The 17,825-nt window shown below is 23.2% G+C and overlaps 3 protein-coding genes across 3 annotated transcripts; 1 reads left to right on the forward strand and 2 right to left on the reverse strand.

The window, feature by feature from the left end:
* Window positions 1-71: 71 nt before the first annotated feature.
* Window positions 72-4,920, reverse strand: gacHH (Kelch repeat-containing protein; the record flags this gene model as incomplete). Its single annotated transcript, XM_640243.1, has 2 exons — window positions 72-4,483; window positions 4,761-4,920. The coding sequence occupies 2 exons, from the start codon at window positions 4,918-4,920 to the stop codon at window positions 72-74; spliced, it is 4,572 nt and encodes a 1,523-aa protein (XP_645335.1).
* A 1,983-nt stretch (window positions 4,921-6,903) lies between these two features.
* Window positions 6,904-12,513, forward strand: DDB_G0272082 (SNF2-related domain-containing protein; the record flags this gene model as incomplete). Its single annotated transcript, XM_001732916.1, has 2 exons — window positions 6,904-10,518; window positions 10,612-12,513. 2 exons carry the CDS (start codon window positions 6,904-6,906, stop codon window positions 12,511-12,513), a joined length of 5,517 nt encoding a protein of 1,838 aa, XP_001732968.1.
* Window positions 12,514-12,806: 293 nt separating this feature from the next.
* On the reverse strand, window positions 12,807-16,597 carry DDB_G0272092 (ankyrin repeat-containing protein; the record flags this gene model as incomplete). The annotated part of the gene is made up of 6 exons (XM_640246.1): window positions 12,807-14,946; window positions 15,195-15,601; window positions 15,735-15,966; window positions 16,070-16,178; window positions 16,283-16,321; window positions 16,564-16,597. 6 exons carry the CDS (start codon window positions 16,595-16,597, stop codon window positions 12,807-12,809), a joined length of 2,961 nt encoding a protein of 986 aa, XP_645338.1.
* Between the last annotated feature and the right edge of the window lie 1,228 nt (window positions 16,598-17,825).

The following is a 17,825-nucleotide window of genomic DNA, read 5'->3' on the forward strand; positions in this document are numbered from 1 at the left end:
TAAATAATTATAGTAAACCAACCTTTATATAAAGTTTTTAATTTTTTTTTTTTTTTTCTTCTTTTATTTAATTAATTATTCCTATTACTATCAGTCCTATTATTATTATTTGACTGTATTATTGCTGCTGTAGAAGATAATGTTGTTGGTGTACATAAAGCTGAATCACAATTATTGGTTTGAATTATATTTGGTGAAATTGTAGCTGAAGTTGGTGTTGTAGTTGTATTTGTTGTGGTTGTTGTATTTGTTGTAGTGGTAGTTGTTGTTGTTGTTGTTACAGCTGGATTAAGAGTTGGTGAAGAACTATGAGGAGAATGAGATGAAGGAGTATTATTTGAACCAAAAGATGAAGAATCATAATCATCATCACCAAGGAAAGATTTTGGACCAGAAGTTGGAAACTCTGAAAAGATATAATGGAAATCCTCTATAAAAGTTTGAATGATACCACATTGAAGTTGAGTTTCAGTCATTAACGCCATACGATCAAGAGTTGGTGTTCGTGGTTTTAATATGGTTGGACCAAATACAATGGATAGATTCTTTGAGTTCATTTTATTTACATTTGAATTTTCCGATATTTTCACCATTAAATCAACCAATAATGTTAAGACAACTCTATTATCGGAAGGAATTTTCCAAAATATATTTCTAATGGTTTCTGCATCTTCATTCTTTCTAGCGTCCAATAACATTAAAAAGAATTCGTAGGGTATTAAAGGAGGATCTAATGATCTTAGATAGTGTTTTAAAGCATTGCTAATGTTGTGAACTTCAAAACTTAGATTTGGTTCACCATGTGCAAAAGATTTGACTATACCTCTAACCGATTCCATATTACCTGATAATCTGAATATACCTTCGGTGTCTAATGAATTCTCTCTAAGATGATTGATAACTTTTTCAATGACATCACGTCTAAATGGTAATGATTCTTTGTTTGAACTTTTAGCACCAAATAATCCTTTAATTTTTTTATGTTTTTTCTCTAGTTTCTCCTTTTCAATTTTTTCTTTTTCCAATCTTTCTTTCTCTGCCTTTTCTAATTTTTCACGTTCAATCCTTTCTGATTTCTCTCTCTCTTTTTCTAATTTTTCACGCTCTTTCTCTTGTTTCTCACGTTCAATCCTTTCTGATTTCTCTCTCTCTTTTTCTAATTTCTCTTTTTCTTTATCACTGGTCAATACTAAACCACCTAAATTATTTGCACCATTACCTGATACATTAGTGGTACCATTAATACTACCACCACCACCACCACCACCTAAATTACCATTACTATTCGATACTGCTAAAGCCGCTGCTGCTGTTTCCTTTAATTGTCTATCTTTATTAATCATTTGTTTCAATGCTTTACCTAATCTTTTCTTTTGTTTACTTCTTTCACTTGCTTCAAATTCTTCTTGAGTTTGAAGTGAAGTTGATGATACCGATGATGATAATGATGTCGTTGAATTACTTGTATTTATATTACTAATACTATTACTACCAATATTGGTTTGTTGTTGGTGTTGTTGTGAGTCATCATCTTCATCATTTATTAAATTTGGATTATTTGAAAAGGTTGGTGTTGTTTCTTCAGAATTTGATGATTCATTACTTGAACTCAATTTAAAATGACCTGACGCTCTATTCTTTTTAGAAATTAATAATTTAAATATTTTTTGAGTACTCTTTGATGGTTCTTTACCATTTTCCTGTGGTGGTTGTTGTTGTTGTTGTTGTTGTGGTTGTTGTGGTGGTTTTTGTGGTGTTGAAATTGAAGCTAATTGAATTAAATTATTATGTGATGAATGTAATTGTTGAGGAACTGTTAATGTACTATCACCAGATTTACTTTGTTTAACAATTTGTGATAGTAATGGTATTGGATTTGAAACTGATCTTGAATGATGAACTGAATTTTCTCTACTTTTTCTTGGTGTTAATGTTTCATGAATTAAAGCTGGTTCTGAAATTTGTGAATTTGTTTCACTAATATTATCATCAATTTGAAATTGTGGATTTTGTTGTTGTTGTTGTTGTTGTTGTTGATTATGATCACCATTAATATTCTCTGAACAACAACTCTTGGTATCATCATTGAAACTAAAATGATTTTCTAATCCAACCATACTTGTGAATAAATCAATCTTTGATTTAATAACTTCCAATTGTTGATTTGCTTCCTTTTCAGTGTTTTCCTTCCATTTAACTCTCTTTTCATAATAACCCCATAAATTATAAATATCTTCATAAATCTCTAAAATTTGTTTTGATGTTGTAACTTGATCTTGAACTGTTAATGTTGAATTATTATTATTATTATTATTATTATTTGATGTTGATAATGGTATTGGTGTAGTTGTAGTTGTTGTAGTTGTAGTTGTTGTTGTTGTCGAATTATTACTATTTATATTTAAATTATTTGGTGATGATAATGTATCAACCAATGACGATGCAGATGTAATTGGTGATGATAATCTATAACGTTCTAATTCTTTTTCCAATTCCAATCGTTTTTCTCTTTCTTCTTGATATTTTTGTTTAAGTTCTAAATAAGAATCTTTTAATGAATTATATTTTTTAATACAAAGAGGTGTTGAACATTGTAAAACTAATCCGTCATTTGAATTAATACTATTATTGCTACCACTGTTACTACTAATACTTAAATTACTTCCACCACTATTATTATTATTATTATTATTATTATTTTTATTTATTAATATACTTTGAGTTGTATAATGTCTTAAAAATTCACCCCTATCATTTGAAACAACTCCATTACCTCCACCACTACCACCGCCACTACCACCATTTCTATCAATTGATTGAGTTAATGATACTGATGAAAGAGAATCAATACCTCTAATTGATTTTGGTGTTCCAGGTGATAATTCAAATTTTGATGCTTCTTGTAAAGTATTTAATAAATTATTATTACTATTATTATTAATATTATCATGAAATATAGAAGATTTTGGAGAATTCCTTGCAATTGATCTTGGTGTTAATGGTGAGGGTGATGCACTATTATCTTTAATATGTAATGATGATGTAGTTGGTGTATTTGTTATACTACCACCACCACCACCACTATTACTGCTACTTCTTGGTTTTAAATGTGGTAAATAATTTGTAATGATTGAATTTGATGAAGTTGAATTTGATGAAGTAATTGGATGTATAATAATATTATTATTACTACCGCCACCGCTACCACCACGACTATAATGAGAGAAATCTAATTTTAAAGTTTCCAAACTATGATAAGTATTTGATAATTTCAATTTATTATTTAAGATTGCATCACTACCACCAATGATTAAAATTTTACTTGAAATTGGTAAACAAACATGACCAGTTCTTGGAGATGGTAAAGTACCCGAAGTCTTTAACAATGTCCAATAGTTTAATTCCGGTTCAAACATGTAAAGATCATTATCACAATGAGCGTTTGAACTTGATGGATCACCTTCTATCGTTCCACCAAAGATAAATAATCTACTTCCGATTGCAATAGAGGTATGACCAGCTCTTGGTGTTGGCAAATCACCTTTTGTATGAGGACAAATCCATTCCATTGATTCAATATTTAAAATGTATAAATCGTTCAATAGAGTTGTACCATTGTATCCACCAAATATGAATGCCTTGCCATTGATAACACTACAACTATGAAAATATCTTGCTGATGGTGGTGATGATCTAAATCCACTTCTAAGTAATCGTTGTGATAAGGATAATGGTGATTTAAATCCATTCAACATTGAACTCTCCAACGCCATCATTGATGGTGTCAATGGAGGACTATCACTATTACCATTACTTATACTACCACCCATACCAATACCATTTGCCATCAATTGTGAAAGATGTAATTGTTGAAGTGTTGGTGGTGTTGTCATTGGTGATCCACCACCATTATTATTACTATTATTACTATTATTACTATTATTATTATTATTATTATTATTATTTAATGGCATTACAATTGGTGAATTATTATGTGAAGAAATTGTAGCAGATCTAACTCTACTACTGCTACTACTATTACTATTACTACCATTAACACTTTGATGAGTTGGTGTTGTTGTTGATGATCTTGGTGAAATATCATGTGGATTGAAAATGATTTCACCTGTTGAACTATTTGATGATGGTTTTGTCCATGAATTCCTCTCTGTATTGAATATGTGAATATCATTTAATGGCTTTGATGATTTCGTATTGTTACCTCCAAATATCAATATATAATTATCATAGATCAATGATGCACTATGACCATAACGAGGTATTGGTGGCTCACCCATTGGTCTTGGTTTACTCCATGAATAATTACTCGTATTAAATTGATACATATCATTCACTTGAACATTATCTTGAAGACTACCTCCAAATACAAACATTTTCCTACCTACTTGTGTTGATGAATGTCCATAAATCGGTGGTGGTAATGATCCACTAACACTTGGTTTTGTTAATCCATTTGTTTGTGCTTTTATTATTATTATTAATATTATTATTATTATTATTATTATTATTATTATTATTATTATTATTATTATTATTATTATTATTATTATTATTATTATTATTATTATTATTATTATTATTATTATTATTATTATTATTATTATTATTATTATTATTATCATTTATTTTAAAAAATTAAAAAATTCATTAAAAAAATTAGTTTATTGTTATTTTTTTTTTTTTTTTTTTTTTTTTTTTGCAATATTAAAAAAAAAAAAAGAATAATAATAATAACATACATGTATGTAATATATATGTTGTATTTGTTGGCTTTTCTATACAAAAATCAAAACCTCCAAAGATTACAATATCTTTTTCTCCGCTTATTGTTGCTGTATGACCCCATACTGATATTGTTGCATCTGGAAGTCTTGATAATTTTATTGATGACCAACTCATTATGTTATTTTATTTTGATTTGGTTCTTTTTTTTTTTTTTTTTGTTGTTACTATTCTTTTTATACTTTTTTTTTTTTTTTTTTTTTATTTTCTCCTGTATTCTTTTTATTTTATTTTTTTTTTCTATTTATTGTTTTTTTTTTTTTTTTTTTTTATTATTTTTTAATATTACAAAAATTACAATTGTGCGCCTTAAAATGGTGGGGTGTGATTATTATTTACATAGAAAATGATTTTAATATATATTTATATTATAATATGTGTGTGATGTATAAAATTATTATAGGTATCACTATTTTAATAGTGATGAAGTGGTGTGATTATGTACAAAAAGGATAGTGCTACTGTTAATAAATGAATATATCAAAATTTTTCGCAAAAAAAAAAAAAAAAAAAAAAAAAAAAAAAAAAAAAAATACAAAAAAAAAAAAAAAAAACAAAATTTTTTAAAAAAAAAAAAAAAAAAAAAAAAGGCTAAAATTAGCTTTTTTTATTTATATGGGATTGTTTTTAAATTTTAAATACAAATAAATAATTAAATTAATTAAATTAATAAATAAATAAATAAATAATTAAATAAATAGATTTTTAAAGGTTCTTTCTAAGGGAAAAAAAAAAAATAAAAAAAAATAAAAAAAATAAATCTGGATTTATTTTTATTAAAATTTATATATATGTTACAATTATTTTTTTTTTTTTTTTTTTTCAATCAAAAAAAAAAAAAAATAACCAAAAAAAAAAAAATAGAAATAAAAAAAAAAAAACAAAAATAAAAAAAAACAAATTACCACAAAATTAAAAAAAAAAAAAAAAATTAAATAATTGAAAAAAAAAAAAAAAATATATATATTTAAATAAATAAATAAATAAAACTTTAATTCGAGTCTAATGATTAAAATTACTCACACCCACACATAAAACGTAAACCCCCAAAAAAAACCCAATATATTTATATTTATTTATTTATTTAAATTGTCTCCTTTGTTATTGCAATAATAATAATAATAATATTAATAATAATAATAATAATAATAAGTTATTAGATCTATCATATAAAATAAAAATTGTTTTAAATTTAGTTTATAATAAATTATTTTCCTTTTTTTTTTTTTTTTTTTTTCATTTTTATTTTTTTTTCATTCTGTTTATTAATTTGTTTGATAAATATTGTTATTATAAAAGTAAAGTATGATTTTATAAATCATGATTTATAAAATTTTCTTTTTATGGTTAAAAAAAATATTTATTATTATGTTTTTTTTTTTTTTTTTTTTAAGATAAAAATAAAAAAATGAAAAATTAAAAAAATGAAAAAAATAAAAATAAAAATATCAAAGATTAACTTAGATTACCAAAAAAAAAATAAAAAAAAAAATAAAAAAAAATAAATTATTTTGGCGCGCGGCGTTTTATCCGAATGACTTGGAATAGTTGGAAAACCTAATTTTTACACAAAGATTCTTGTGTATACGATTTTTTTTTTTTTTTAAATTTCTTTGAATGACTTCTTAGTGATTTGAAAAAAAAAAACGGCTCAATTTTTAAAAACACAAAATTAAAAAAAAAAAAAAAAAAAAAAAAAAAATATTATTATTCTTTACTTAACCTTATTTTTAAATTAATTTTTTTAAATCCATTTAATTTTTAATTTTTTTTTTTTGGGAATTTTGGAAAAAAATTTTTTTGAAATTAAAATAGGATTTTTGAAAAAAAAAAAAAAAAAAAAAAAAAAAAAAAAAAAAAACCTTTTAAAAATAATTTTTGTATCATTCCCATTTGCCGCAAAAAAAAGAAAAAAAAAATTTATTTAATTTAAAAATATTAAAAAAAAAAAATAATTTAATAAGATAGAAGCCTTATTATCTCACCCTCGAAAAAAAACAAAACAAAAAAACAAATTTTCTAAAAACTTACATACATTCATTCATTCATACATATAGATAGATAGATAGATAGATAGACACAGATATATGCAACATTAAGATGTTTAGCGGTAATAGCAATAATAACAACCGTTATAATGGTTCAATGGGACCACCACAATCACAATTTGAAGATAATAAAAAAAAAGTGAAAACTACCCAAGAAACATTATCATCAATACCACAACAACTACAACAACAACAACCTATTTCAGCGTCATCATTATCTAGTAATAATAATGATCTTTTTAATTCACTTTTAACATCATCTTCAGTTTTATTTGGAACACTTCCAACTCAATCCTCATTAATGGGTTTTTCTCAATTAACAACACCATCGTCAGCCTCTGCTTTAAATAATTTTGTTAATAACTATAATAATAATAATAATAATAATAATAATAATAATAATAATAATAATAATAATAATAATAATAATAATAATAATAATAATAATAATAATAATAATAATAATAATAATACATATAATTCATACAATAGTAGTAATAGAAATATTAATAGTAGTGGTAGTTATGAAAATGTTGTAGAGAAACCAACTAGAGGTATTGTAGTAAGTAATGATAGCGATACAACTACTTGTAGTTCTGGAAGTGTAAGTTCATATAGTGGTGCTGGTGCTGGTGGAAATAATAATAATAATAATAATAATAATAGTAATAATAGTAGCAATAATAATAATAATAATAATAATAATAATAATAATAATAATAATAATAATAATAATAGTTGTTTTAATGCAATATCATCTAAATCAATGTTTGAATCTCAACAACCGCAGCAACAACAAACCCAACAAACCAGATCACCAACAAGATCATCATTCTTTGGATCAGAGATTATTATAGATTCATGTGTCGACACAGCGCCTCCACTACAATCAGTGGTACCAAGTAATAATTACGGAAATTATTATAATCAATCTATAAATAATACCAATAATAATACCAATAATAACAACAACAATAATAATACTAATAATAATAATAATAGTTATAATAGTAATAGTAATAATACATATACATCAAAGACTCAACCAACTAGTCCAATTAAATCTCAATCACCAACTTATCAAAGTGCAAATATAAGGACAAGTCATCAATATCATCAACCAATTGGTGGTGGAAGTAGTAGCAATCATACAGGTCCCCCTAAAATTCAAATTACTAAAAGTTTAGATTCACAATTTTCAAATACAAATACAAATACAAATATAAATAATAATAATAATCAACAACAACAACAACAACAACAACAACAACAACAACAACAACAACAACAACAACAATCTAATTCTCATCACCATCATAACCATTCATCCAATCATCATTATAATCATCACCATAGTAGTGGTAGTAATTTAGTTTCACCATCACCAACTACATATCCGCATTATATATCATCATCTACAGTTTGGAATCAACAATATATTTCATTCTTTTCATCATCATCAGCATCATCTTCGGCATCTGTAAATATTAAATCGACAAATAACAACAACAATAATAATAATAATAACATGAATAATACAATATCTAAAGAATCATTCATTGGTTCATTTATTTTAAATGTACCTTCATTTGAAAATTATTCAGAATTTTTAAATAAACAAAATTTAATTGAAAAAATTAATATACTTGTAATTAGATATGGATGTAATGTTTCTTTAAGATTTATTGCTCATTTAAAACAACAAGATATTGAAATGGAGAAACCTTCATTTAACAGCAATACTTATAGTAATGGTAATGAATTGGTTTTAGGTGAAAAATCATTATCTTGGTTATCAATATTATTAGAAAAGAATTATATTCAAGTTGAATGTAGAGTTTTAAAAGTTAATAATAATAATAACAATAATAATAATATAGATTATGAAATAAATGTATATAATGGAATTGAAAAAGAAATAATAGCAAAGAATCAACATAGTCCATTTGTAAATGCATGGATTCAAATGGCTAATGAATTAAGAATTTTAAATTCACCAATTATATCTCATAGTGGTAGTGGTAGTAGTAGTAGTAATTATAATAATAATACTGGTTATCGTTATAATGGTAGTTATCCATCATCACCTACCTCTTTATCAATACCAACATCACCAATATTCTTAGATAATTCTCAATCTTCATTATTATCCGTATCAAATTCATCACTTGCTTCATATTCACCTTCTTCCTCATTATCTGGTATTATAACTCCACTTTCATTATATTCACCAGCAACTTCAAATCAATCAATACCTTTATTTCATAATAATAATAATAATAATAGTAATAGTAATAATAATAATAATAATAATAATAATAATAATAATAATAATAATAATAATAATAATAATAATAATAATGTATCATCATCATCATCAATAACAATTACAAATACAACATTAGATAATAGTTTAGATTTAGTTACATCAGCAAGATCATTAAGATCAAGTGCTACAGATAATTTATTCCAACCATGTCAAGTATTATGTAAATCTACAGATAATTTATTTAAACAACAAATTGAAAGTATAATAACAGAGACTAAATTAGAAATGGATGAACCAAAACAATTTAAACTAACATTAAGAACTTATCAAAGACAAGCATTATATTGGATGCATCATAGAGAATTATCTGAACCAGAGGAAATCATTTCATTGGTTGATTTAGATGGTAGTAAAGATTTATCATTTGTAAAGGGTGGTTTATTATGTGATGATATGGGTATGGGTAAAACTATTGAAATCATTGCAACAATACTTGCAAATAAAAGTAATTATCCAATAAATAGCAGCAGTGATATTGAAAACAATAATAATAATAATAATAATTATAATAATAATAATAATAATACCAATCAAGTTCAACAATCAAATTGTACATTAATTGTTTGCCCAGTATCTGTATTACAACAATGGCATAGTGAAATTATTAATAATACAAATCCAAGTTTAAATGTTTATATTTATCATGGTCCAAATAGAAATAGAGATAGGTCATTTTTAATGAAACATGATATTATTTTAACAACATATACTACTTTGGTTGCTGAACATAATGACGATGTTATCATTAATTTAAATAATAATAACAATAATAATAATAATAATAACAATAATAATAACAATAATAATAATAATAATAATGGTATTCATCACTCTGCTGAACATAATAATTTTATTGATCCAAATAATTTCAATAATGAATCAAAATCAACACCTACATCACCAACACATCAATCACCTTTAATGTCATCATTTCCAATGCCATTATCACCAACTCAACAACAAATTCAATCAAAACATAAAAGGAAAAGGTTAGGAGATATTAATGAAAATGATGAAACAATTAATAGTAATAATAATAATAATAGCAATAGTAATATAACAAGTAGTGGTATTCATAGTGTAAAATGGTTTAGAGTTGTTTTAGATGAAGCACATACAATTAAAGAAAGATCGACAAGAACATCGAAAGCAACCTATGCATTGGAATCTATAATTAGATGGTGTGTTACAGGTACACCAATTCAAAACAAATTGGACGATTTATTCTCCTTATTACATTTTTTACGTGTCGAACCATTCCATAATTATAGTTGGTGGAATCAATATATTTTAAAACCTTCAAAATTAAAAGATGATATTGGTTTCTCAAGATTAAGAGTAATAATTATTTTTTAAGCTTTTTAAAAAAATATATACACAAATTACTAATTCTCTTTTTTTTTTATTTTTTATTTTTTTATTATTATAAAGGTTTTATTATCAAAAATATTATTAAGAAGATTAAAAGATCAAAAAATAAATAATACACCAATTTTGAAATTACCTGATAGAACAATTATGATTAAAAGGGATATTTTCAGTGAAGAAGAAGAACAAATTTATCAAGATTTATGGAAAACTGCTAAAACTAAATTTAATAATTTATTTCAAAGTGGTTCACTTTTAAAAAATTATGCACATGTATTGGAAATGTTATTAAGATTAAGACAAGTTTGTGATCATCCTTATTTAGTTCAAAAGAAACAAGATAATAACAATGATGATGCTGCTGATAATAATGATAATAATAGTTTAGATAGTGACAATGATGATAAAAATAAAATTCAAAATAATTTAAATCATGAATCTGATTGGTCAACATTTTTAGATTTTATAAATTCAAAACCAAATCATTATAATCAATTTGAATTGGGTAAATGTTTAAAAAAAATACTTGGAAAGGGTATAAAAGATCAAGAATGTACCATATGTATGGAAACTTTAGAAAATCCTTCAATCACAACTTGTGGTCATTTCTTTTGTACTCTTTGTATTCAAAAGAATTTAATTGCTGATACAAAATTAGTACCAACTATTAATAATACAAATAATAATAATAATAATAATAATACAAATAATAATAATGCAAATAATAATAATAATAATAATAATAATAATAATAATAATAATAATAATAATAATAATAATAATAATAATAATAATAATAATTTATCACCAACTGGAACATCACCAACACAATCAACAACATCACCAACATTTTCAATACCATCATTACCAATTCCAAATAAAACCAATTTATTATCATCAAGTGGTGGAGCAATGTTAATTAGTCCATCAAGATCACAAAGTGAATCACCAAGATATAAAACCAACCATTTAAATCAATCGAGTAATTGTGTTTCAAATACACCAACACCACTACAATCACCACATTCAACTCCACATTCAACTCCACCAATGTCACCAAGAATTATTAAACCATCATCAACAAATCTAGTATCATTATCACCAAAGAGTAGTTATGAAAATGTACCAATTTCAAAGATTTTAAATAGTAGTGGTGGTGCTCAAAATTTAAATACAATTATTAATAATTTAAATACTGATCAAGAGAAAATATTTTTATGTCCAATTTGTAAACAATCAATTAAACAAAGTACAATTAAACCAATTTCATTTAAATCTTCATCAAATAATAATATTAATAATAATAATAACAATAATAATAATAATAATAATAATAATAACAATAATAATAATAATAATAACAATAATAATAATAATAACAATAATAATAATAACAATAATAATAATTTGATAAAAAAAAAGAATATTTTTAATTCAAATAATTGGAAAAGTAGTACAAAAATTGATTCGTTATTAGATGAATTGAATAAAGTTTTTAAAAATGAACCAGATTCAAAATGTTTAATTTTTTCACAATGGACATCAATGTTAGATTTATTAGAGTATCCATTAAATTTGAATCAATTCCAATTCGTAAGATTAGATGGCAAAATTCCACAAAAACAAAGAGAAGTTGCAATTAAAAGATTTAAAGAAGAACCAAATGTTAAAATATTTTTAATATCAATAAAAGCAGGTGGTTTAGGTTTAAATTTAGTTGCTGCCTCACATGTATTCCTAATGGACCCATGGTGGAATCCCTCAACTGAAGAACAAGCAATTGATAGAGTTTATCGTATTGGTCAAAATAAAAATGTAAATGTAATTAGATTTTTAATCAAAGATTCAATTGAAGAAAGAATTTTAAATCTTCAAAAATCAAAAAAAGATTTAGCAAAGGAAGCTTTAAATACAATGAAAAAACAAACAAGAATTGAAGAATTAAAAATGTTATTTGATGATTAATTGAATTCCATCAATCGTGCCATCTACCAAAAAAAAAAAATTTTTTTTTTTTTTAATTCCTTTAAAAAAAAAGATACTTGTTTTATTATTATAATTATTTAATAGATTTTTGTTTAATAAAAATTCTAGAATCTTATTTTTAAATTAATTTTTATTTTTATAAAAAATATTTTTTATTATTATCTTTTTTTTTTTCTTTCTTTTTTTTTTTTCTTGGTTTATTTTTTTTCTTTTCTTTTTTTTTTTTTTTTATTTGATTGAAATATTTATTTTATTGATGTGAATTTATTTATTTATTTTTTAATTGATTTTGGTTCCATTGGAGAAGAGGAAGAACGAGTTCTAGTTAATAATTGTTCTTTAACTTTTGAAATTGGTTTTGTAATTGAATCAGTAGTAGCAGGTTCTGAAATATTATTATCACTATCATTATTATTATTATTATTATTATTATTTAAAAGGTTTGAATTTGATGGTTGATATCTTAATTTTGGTTTTTCAGAAGTTACAGTGGTATTATTATTATTGTTGTTATTATTAATATTATTACTATCAATTGATGGAATAATTTCTTCATTAATTATTGGTTTTGGTAATTGTTGTGGTGGTATAGTTCTTATTGAATCCCATTGTTCTCTATTTGCGTTGTATTCATCACGAATTTTTAGTAATTCTTCATAGAATTCAAGAGTAGTTGGACGAAGTGTAGAATCTTTAACGAGTGTTCTTGCGATTAAATTTTTTAAAGATTCTGGAGCATTCTCTGGTGTAGTTGGTCTAACATCCTTTTTGGCGGAAGAGATTAAGATTTGATAATCAAATTTCAAGTGTGGATATTCAGCATAGGGTAATAGATGAGTACCTTTGATACAACGATAAGTCATCTCCCATAGAATGATACCCATTGAATAGACATCACTCTTTGTTGTATACTTTTTACCGAAATAAACCTCTGGTGCGACATAGGCATAGGTGCCTCTAAGTTTACCAAGGGTCTCTAAATTGGAACCAGTATCGAAACGACTAAGACCAAAATCACAAATTTTGACGGTCCAATTTTCGGTGACCAATAAATTTAAACTCTTTAAATCTCTATGTAAAACTTGTGGGGTCCAATTGTGAAGGGAATCCAATGAATTGATTGCTTGTGTACCCAGATTGAAAAAGTTATCCCAAGTGAATTGAGTTGTATCATCCTTTAGAATATGATAAAGACTACCACGTGAACAATACTCCATAACGATACAAAGCTTATCCTTTATACCTGCACCATGAAAATATACAACACCTGGTGCTCTCAATGCACTAACAATTTGAAATTCCTTTTTAAACTCTGCAATATCCTTTTTATCGGTGAATGATTTCAATACCTTGATTGCTACTTCTTGTCCATTAAATGTACCTTTATATACTTTACCAGATGCACCAGTACCTAATAATACATTATAAGTTAATGTCTTTTCGTCAATAACCCAACTATCTGAATCTAAATTTATATGTTTTAATACTGATAAATCTGATACATCTAAATTTGGTCCCTCTGGTGTTACAGTTGTTGTTTTAGTTGGTGTTATAGTTGTTGTTTGTTGTTGTTGTTGTGGTGGTGTAGTTGATTCAGTAGTTGTTTTATCTTCTGTTGTTGCAGTTGTTGTTAGTGTTGTTGTTGTTGCTGCTATTGCTGTTGTAGTTGTTGTAGTTGTATTTGAACCAATTGCTACAGGTGAAGGAGCAGCAGGTGCTGAAGAAGAAGCAGGTATAGGATTTGGTGATAGTATATTATTTTTTTTATCTTCATTATTATCATTATTTACATTGTGTATATTTTTTAAACTATTTAAATTACCTGTACTCTTACTTTCTACATTATTATTATTTAAAGTATTGTTTTGATTTTGTGCTTTAAATCCGCCACTATTCCTATTTCCTGAACCTAAACTATCATTATTTATATTACATTGCTCTTGGCTATTATTATTATTATTGTTATTATTATTATTATTATTATTATCATTTTCAACATGAATTAAACTATTTGATCTTAATGAAGAATTTGAACTTAATGATAAAGGATCTTTTATTTTTCTAACTGCTCTTAAAAGTTTAGTTCTTTGACCAGATACAGAAATATTTAAAAGATCCAATGTTCCCTCATTGATATCGGTTATAACATCCATATAGATTTCATTCTTTATAAATTTTGGTATCAATGTTTCCAATTGTAATTCATTTAACCAATCACTAATCTCTATTACTTTTTCAACTTTACTTATAATTTGAGGATTACCTAATTCTTTTGCCAACTCTAATGGTGTTCTACTTGGTTTACCACCTTCTATCATAACATTTGCACCATTTTGTAAGAAAAATCTAACAAATTCAACTTTACCAACTTTTATTGCATAATGTAATGGTGTATCTCTAGTTTTTGTTTGACTAAATATCAAAAAAAAAAAAAAAAATAAATAAATAAATAAAAAATAAAAAATTAAATTAATATAAAATTATTTTTTTCTTTTTTTAAACTATAATAATAATAATAATAATAATAATAATAATAATAATAATAATAATAATAATAATAATAATAATAATAATAATAATAATAATAATAATAATAATAATAATAATAATAATAATAATAATAATAATAATAATAATAATAATAATAATAAAATACATACTGATTAATAATTGCACCTTTTTGTAAAAGTTGTTCAACAATTGTAGTTTTTTGAACTACAGTAGCTAAACAAGCTTTATGTAATGCAGTTTCACCTAAATTATTTTCATCATTTATACCACAACCACGTTCAATTAATTTATTGATAATATCTTCACAATTTAAAGAGACATTTTTCTGTACAAATAAGTGTAATGGTGTATTACCATGTTGATCTCTAATTGAAACTCTTGCATCGGATCCCTTTAATAACATTGTAATCAATGGTATATTATTTGATGCTGCTGCAATATGAATTGCTGGTGTACCTTCGTTATCACAAATTGTATAATCTAATTTTGCTTTATTCATCATCAATTCAATTGCTTGTGTATCATTATCTTTAATTGCTTTAATAAATGGACTTTTCTATAAAAATAAAAATAAAAATAAAAATATAAATAAAATTATAATAAAAATATAATATATAGTTAGAAATTAAACCATTATTATTATTAATTATTAAATTTTAAAAACAAATAAAAAAAAAAAAACAACATACTTCTGGTGGTGGTAATGTTTTATCTTTATCGAATCTAATTTTTAATTTAATTTCACCAGATACTTTATCGTTAGGTTTCATTGGTTGAAGAGTATACCATTTAGTTGTATCTACTATATATTCTTGAATTTGTGAAACTGGTATATTTGTTAACCCCATTCTATCATCACTACTAAATCTATCCCAATCATAAACTTCCACTGTAATCGCTAGTAAATTTACATCAATATCGCTATTTTTATATTTATATTTATAAATTATTTAATTAGTATGGTTTATAGGAATATATATTTATATATATATATCTATACTAATAATACTAATAGTTATCTTACAATTCGAAACAATTATCAGATTCCCATTTTGGAAATAATGTATGTTTAATTGCTTTGGTTTTTTTCTTTTTATCACCAACTATTACAACACCATATGGGTCACTCATTCCTATTTTTTTTATTTAAAAAAAAAAAAAAAAAAAAAAAAAATATAAATTAGCTTTAATATCTAGAGAGAGAATTAAAAAAAAAAAATTATAAAAATATTCTTACCATTGCTATCCATAGGAACTAGATTTCTACCTTCCAATACTGTATAATAAAATTTTATAATTTTATTTTTTTAAAAACAATACATTTGTTAGAATTTTAAAGGAGGAGGGGGTAATGTATACATTAGTGAGTGTGGTGGGGGTATTGAGATTGTTAATAATATAAAAAAAAAAAAAAATAAAAAAAATAAAAAAATATATACACAAATAATAATTAGATAAAAAACAAATAAAAGGGATATTAAAAAAAAATTAAAAAAAATAAAATTAATTAATTCTTACCCTCTATACGAACTGACCCAATTTTTCGTGCCATAGTTTAATTTTAAAGTTGTAATTATTTGTAAAAAAAATAAAAAAAAATTAAAAAAAATAAAAAAAAAAAAATAAAAAAAAATTAAAAAAATAAAAATAAAAAAAATTAAAAAAAAAAAAAAAAAAAAATAAAAATAAAAAAAAAATAAAATTAAAAAAATAAATAAAAAAAATAAAAATATTGATCAATATTCACAAACACAAAAAAAATCATACTTGGAAAAAAAATAACAAATTCTTACACACACCTTTGTTCAATAGATTTTTTATTAGATCGGTATGAAATATAATTTAGAAATTATTTTTGAACACCACACAAGATAATAAAAATTAAAAAAAACCATTTAAATTAATTATTTATTTTATTTTATTTGGAATTTTTTTTTTTTTTTTTTTTTTTTTTTTTCTTTATCTGGAACGATGTTTTGCAAAGCAACATATCCCAATACACCTTTTTTAATTTTATTAATTCATTATCTTCCTTTTTTCCCATATTATTTAAATTTGATTATCTATTTAATGGGGAATTAGAATGAGATATTTCTTTTTTTATTTTTATCAATTCTAACTTTTTTAAAAAAAAAAAAATAAAAAATAAAAAAAAATAAAAAAAGTAAATTTGTTAAAGAAAGAAACTTGTTTTATTTTATTTTTATTTATTTTAAAAAAATAAAATTAAGACTCTTAATTATTAAAATTAATATTAATTTATTTATTTATTTACTTATTTATTTTTTTTTTATAATTTCTAACTGATGTAAAAATTAAATTGAATATTAAAAACCATTTACTATCATATTTCCATATTTTATCCCTTTTAGGTTTGGCAATAAATAAAAGAAAAAAAAAAAAAATGAAAATCCATTTTTATTTTTTTTTTTTTTTATTTTTTTTTTTTTGATATATTTTTTAACAAAATAAAAAAAAAAAAAAAAAAAAACTATTGAGGTTGTATTTTAAAAAATAACACATTTTATTTATTAATTTTTTTTTTTTTTTTTGTGTTATTATTAATTATTTTTTATTTTGTTATTATTTTTTTTTTTTTTTTTTTTTTGATCCAAACCTTTGGAAAAAAAAAAAAAAAAAAAAAAAAAAAAAAAAAAAAAAAAAAAAAAAAAAAAAAAAAAAAAAAAAAAGAGTTTTTTTTTTTTTTTTTTTTTTTTTTTTTTTTCCAAAAAAAAAAAAAAAAAAAACTGTGAAGTGGCTCTTATTGTGCTAAAAAAAAA

Source organism: Dictyostelium discoideum, assembly GCF_000004695.1.
Source record: "Dictyostelium discoideum AX4 chromosome 2 chromosome, whole genome shotgun sequence".
Lineage (NCBI taxonomy): Eukaryota > Evosea > Eumycetozoa > Dictyosteliales > Dictyosteliaceae > Dictyostelium > Dictyostelium discoideum.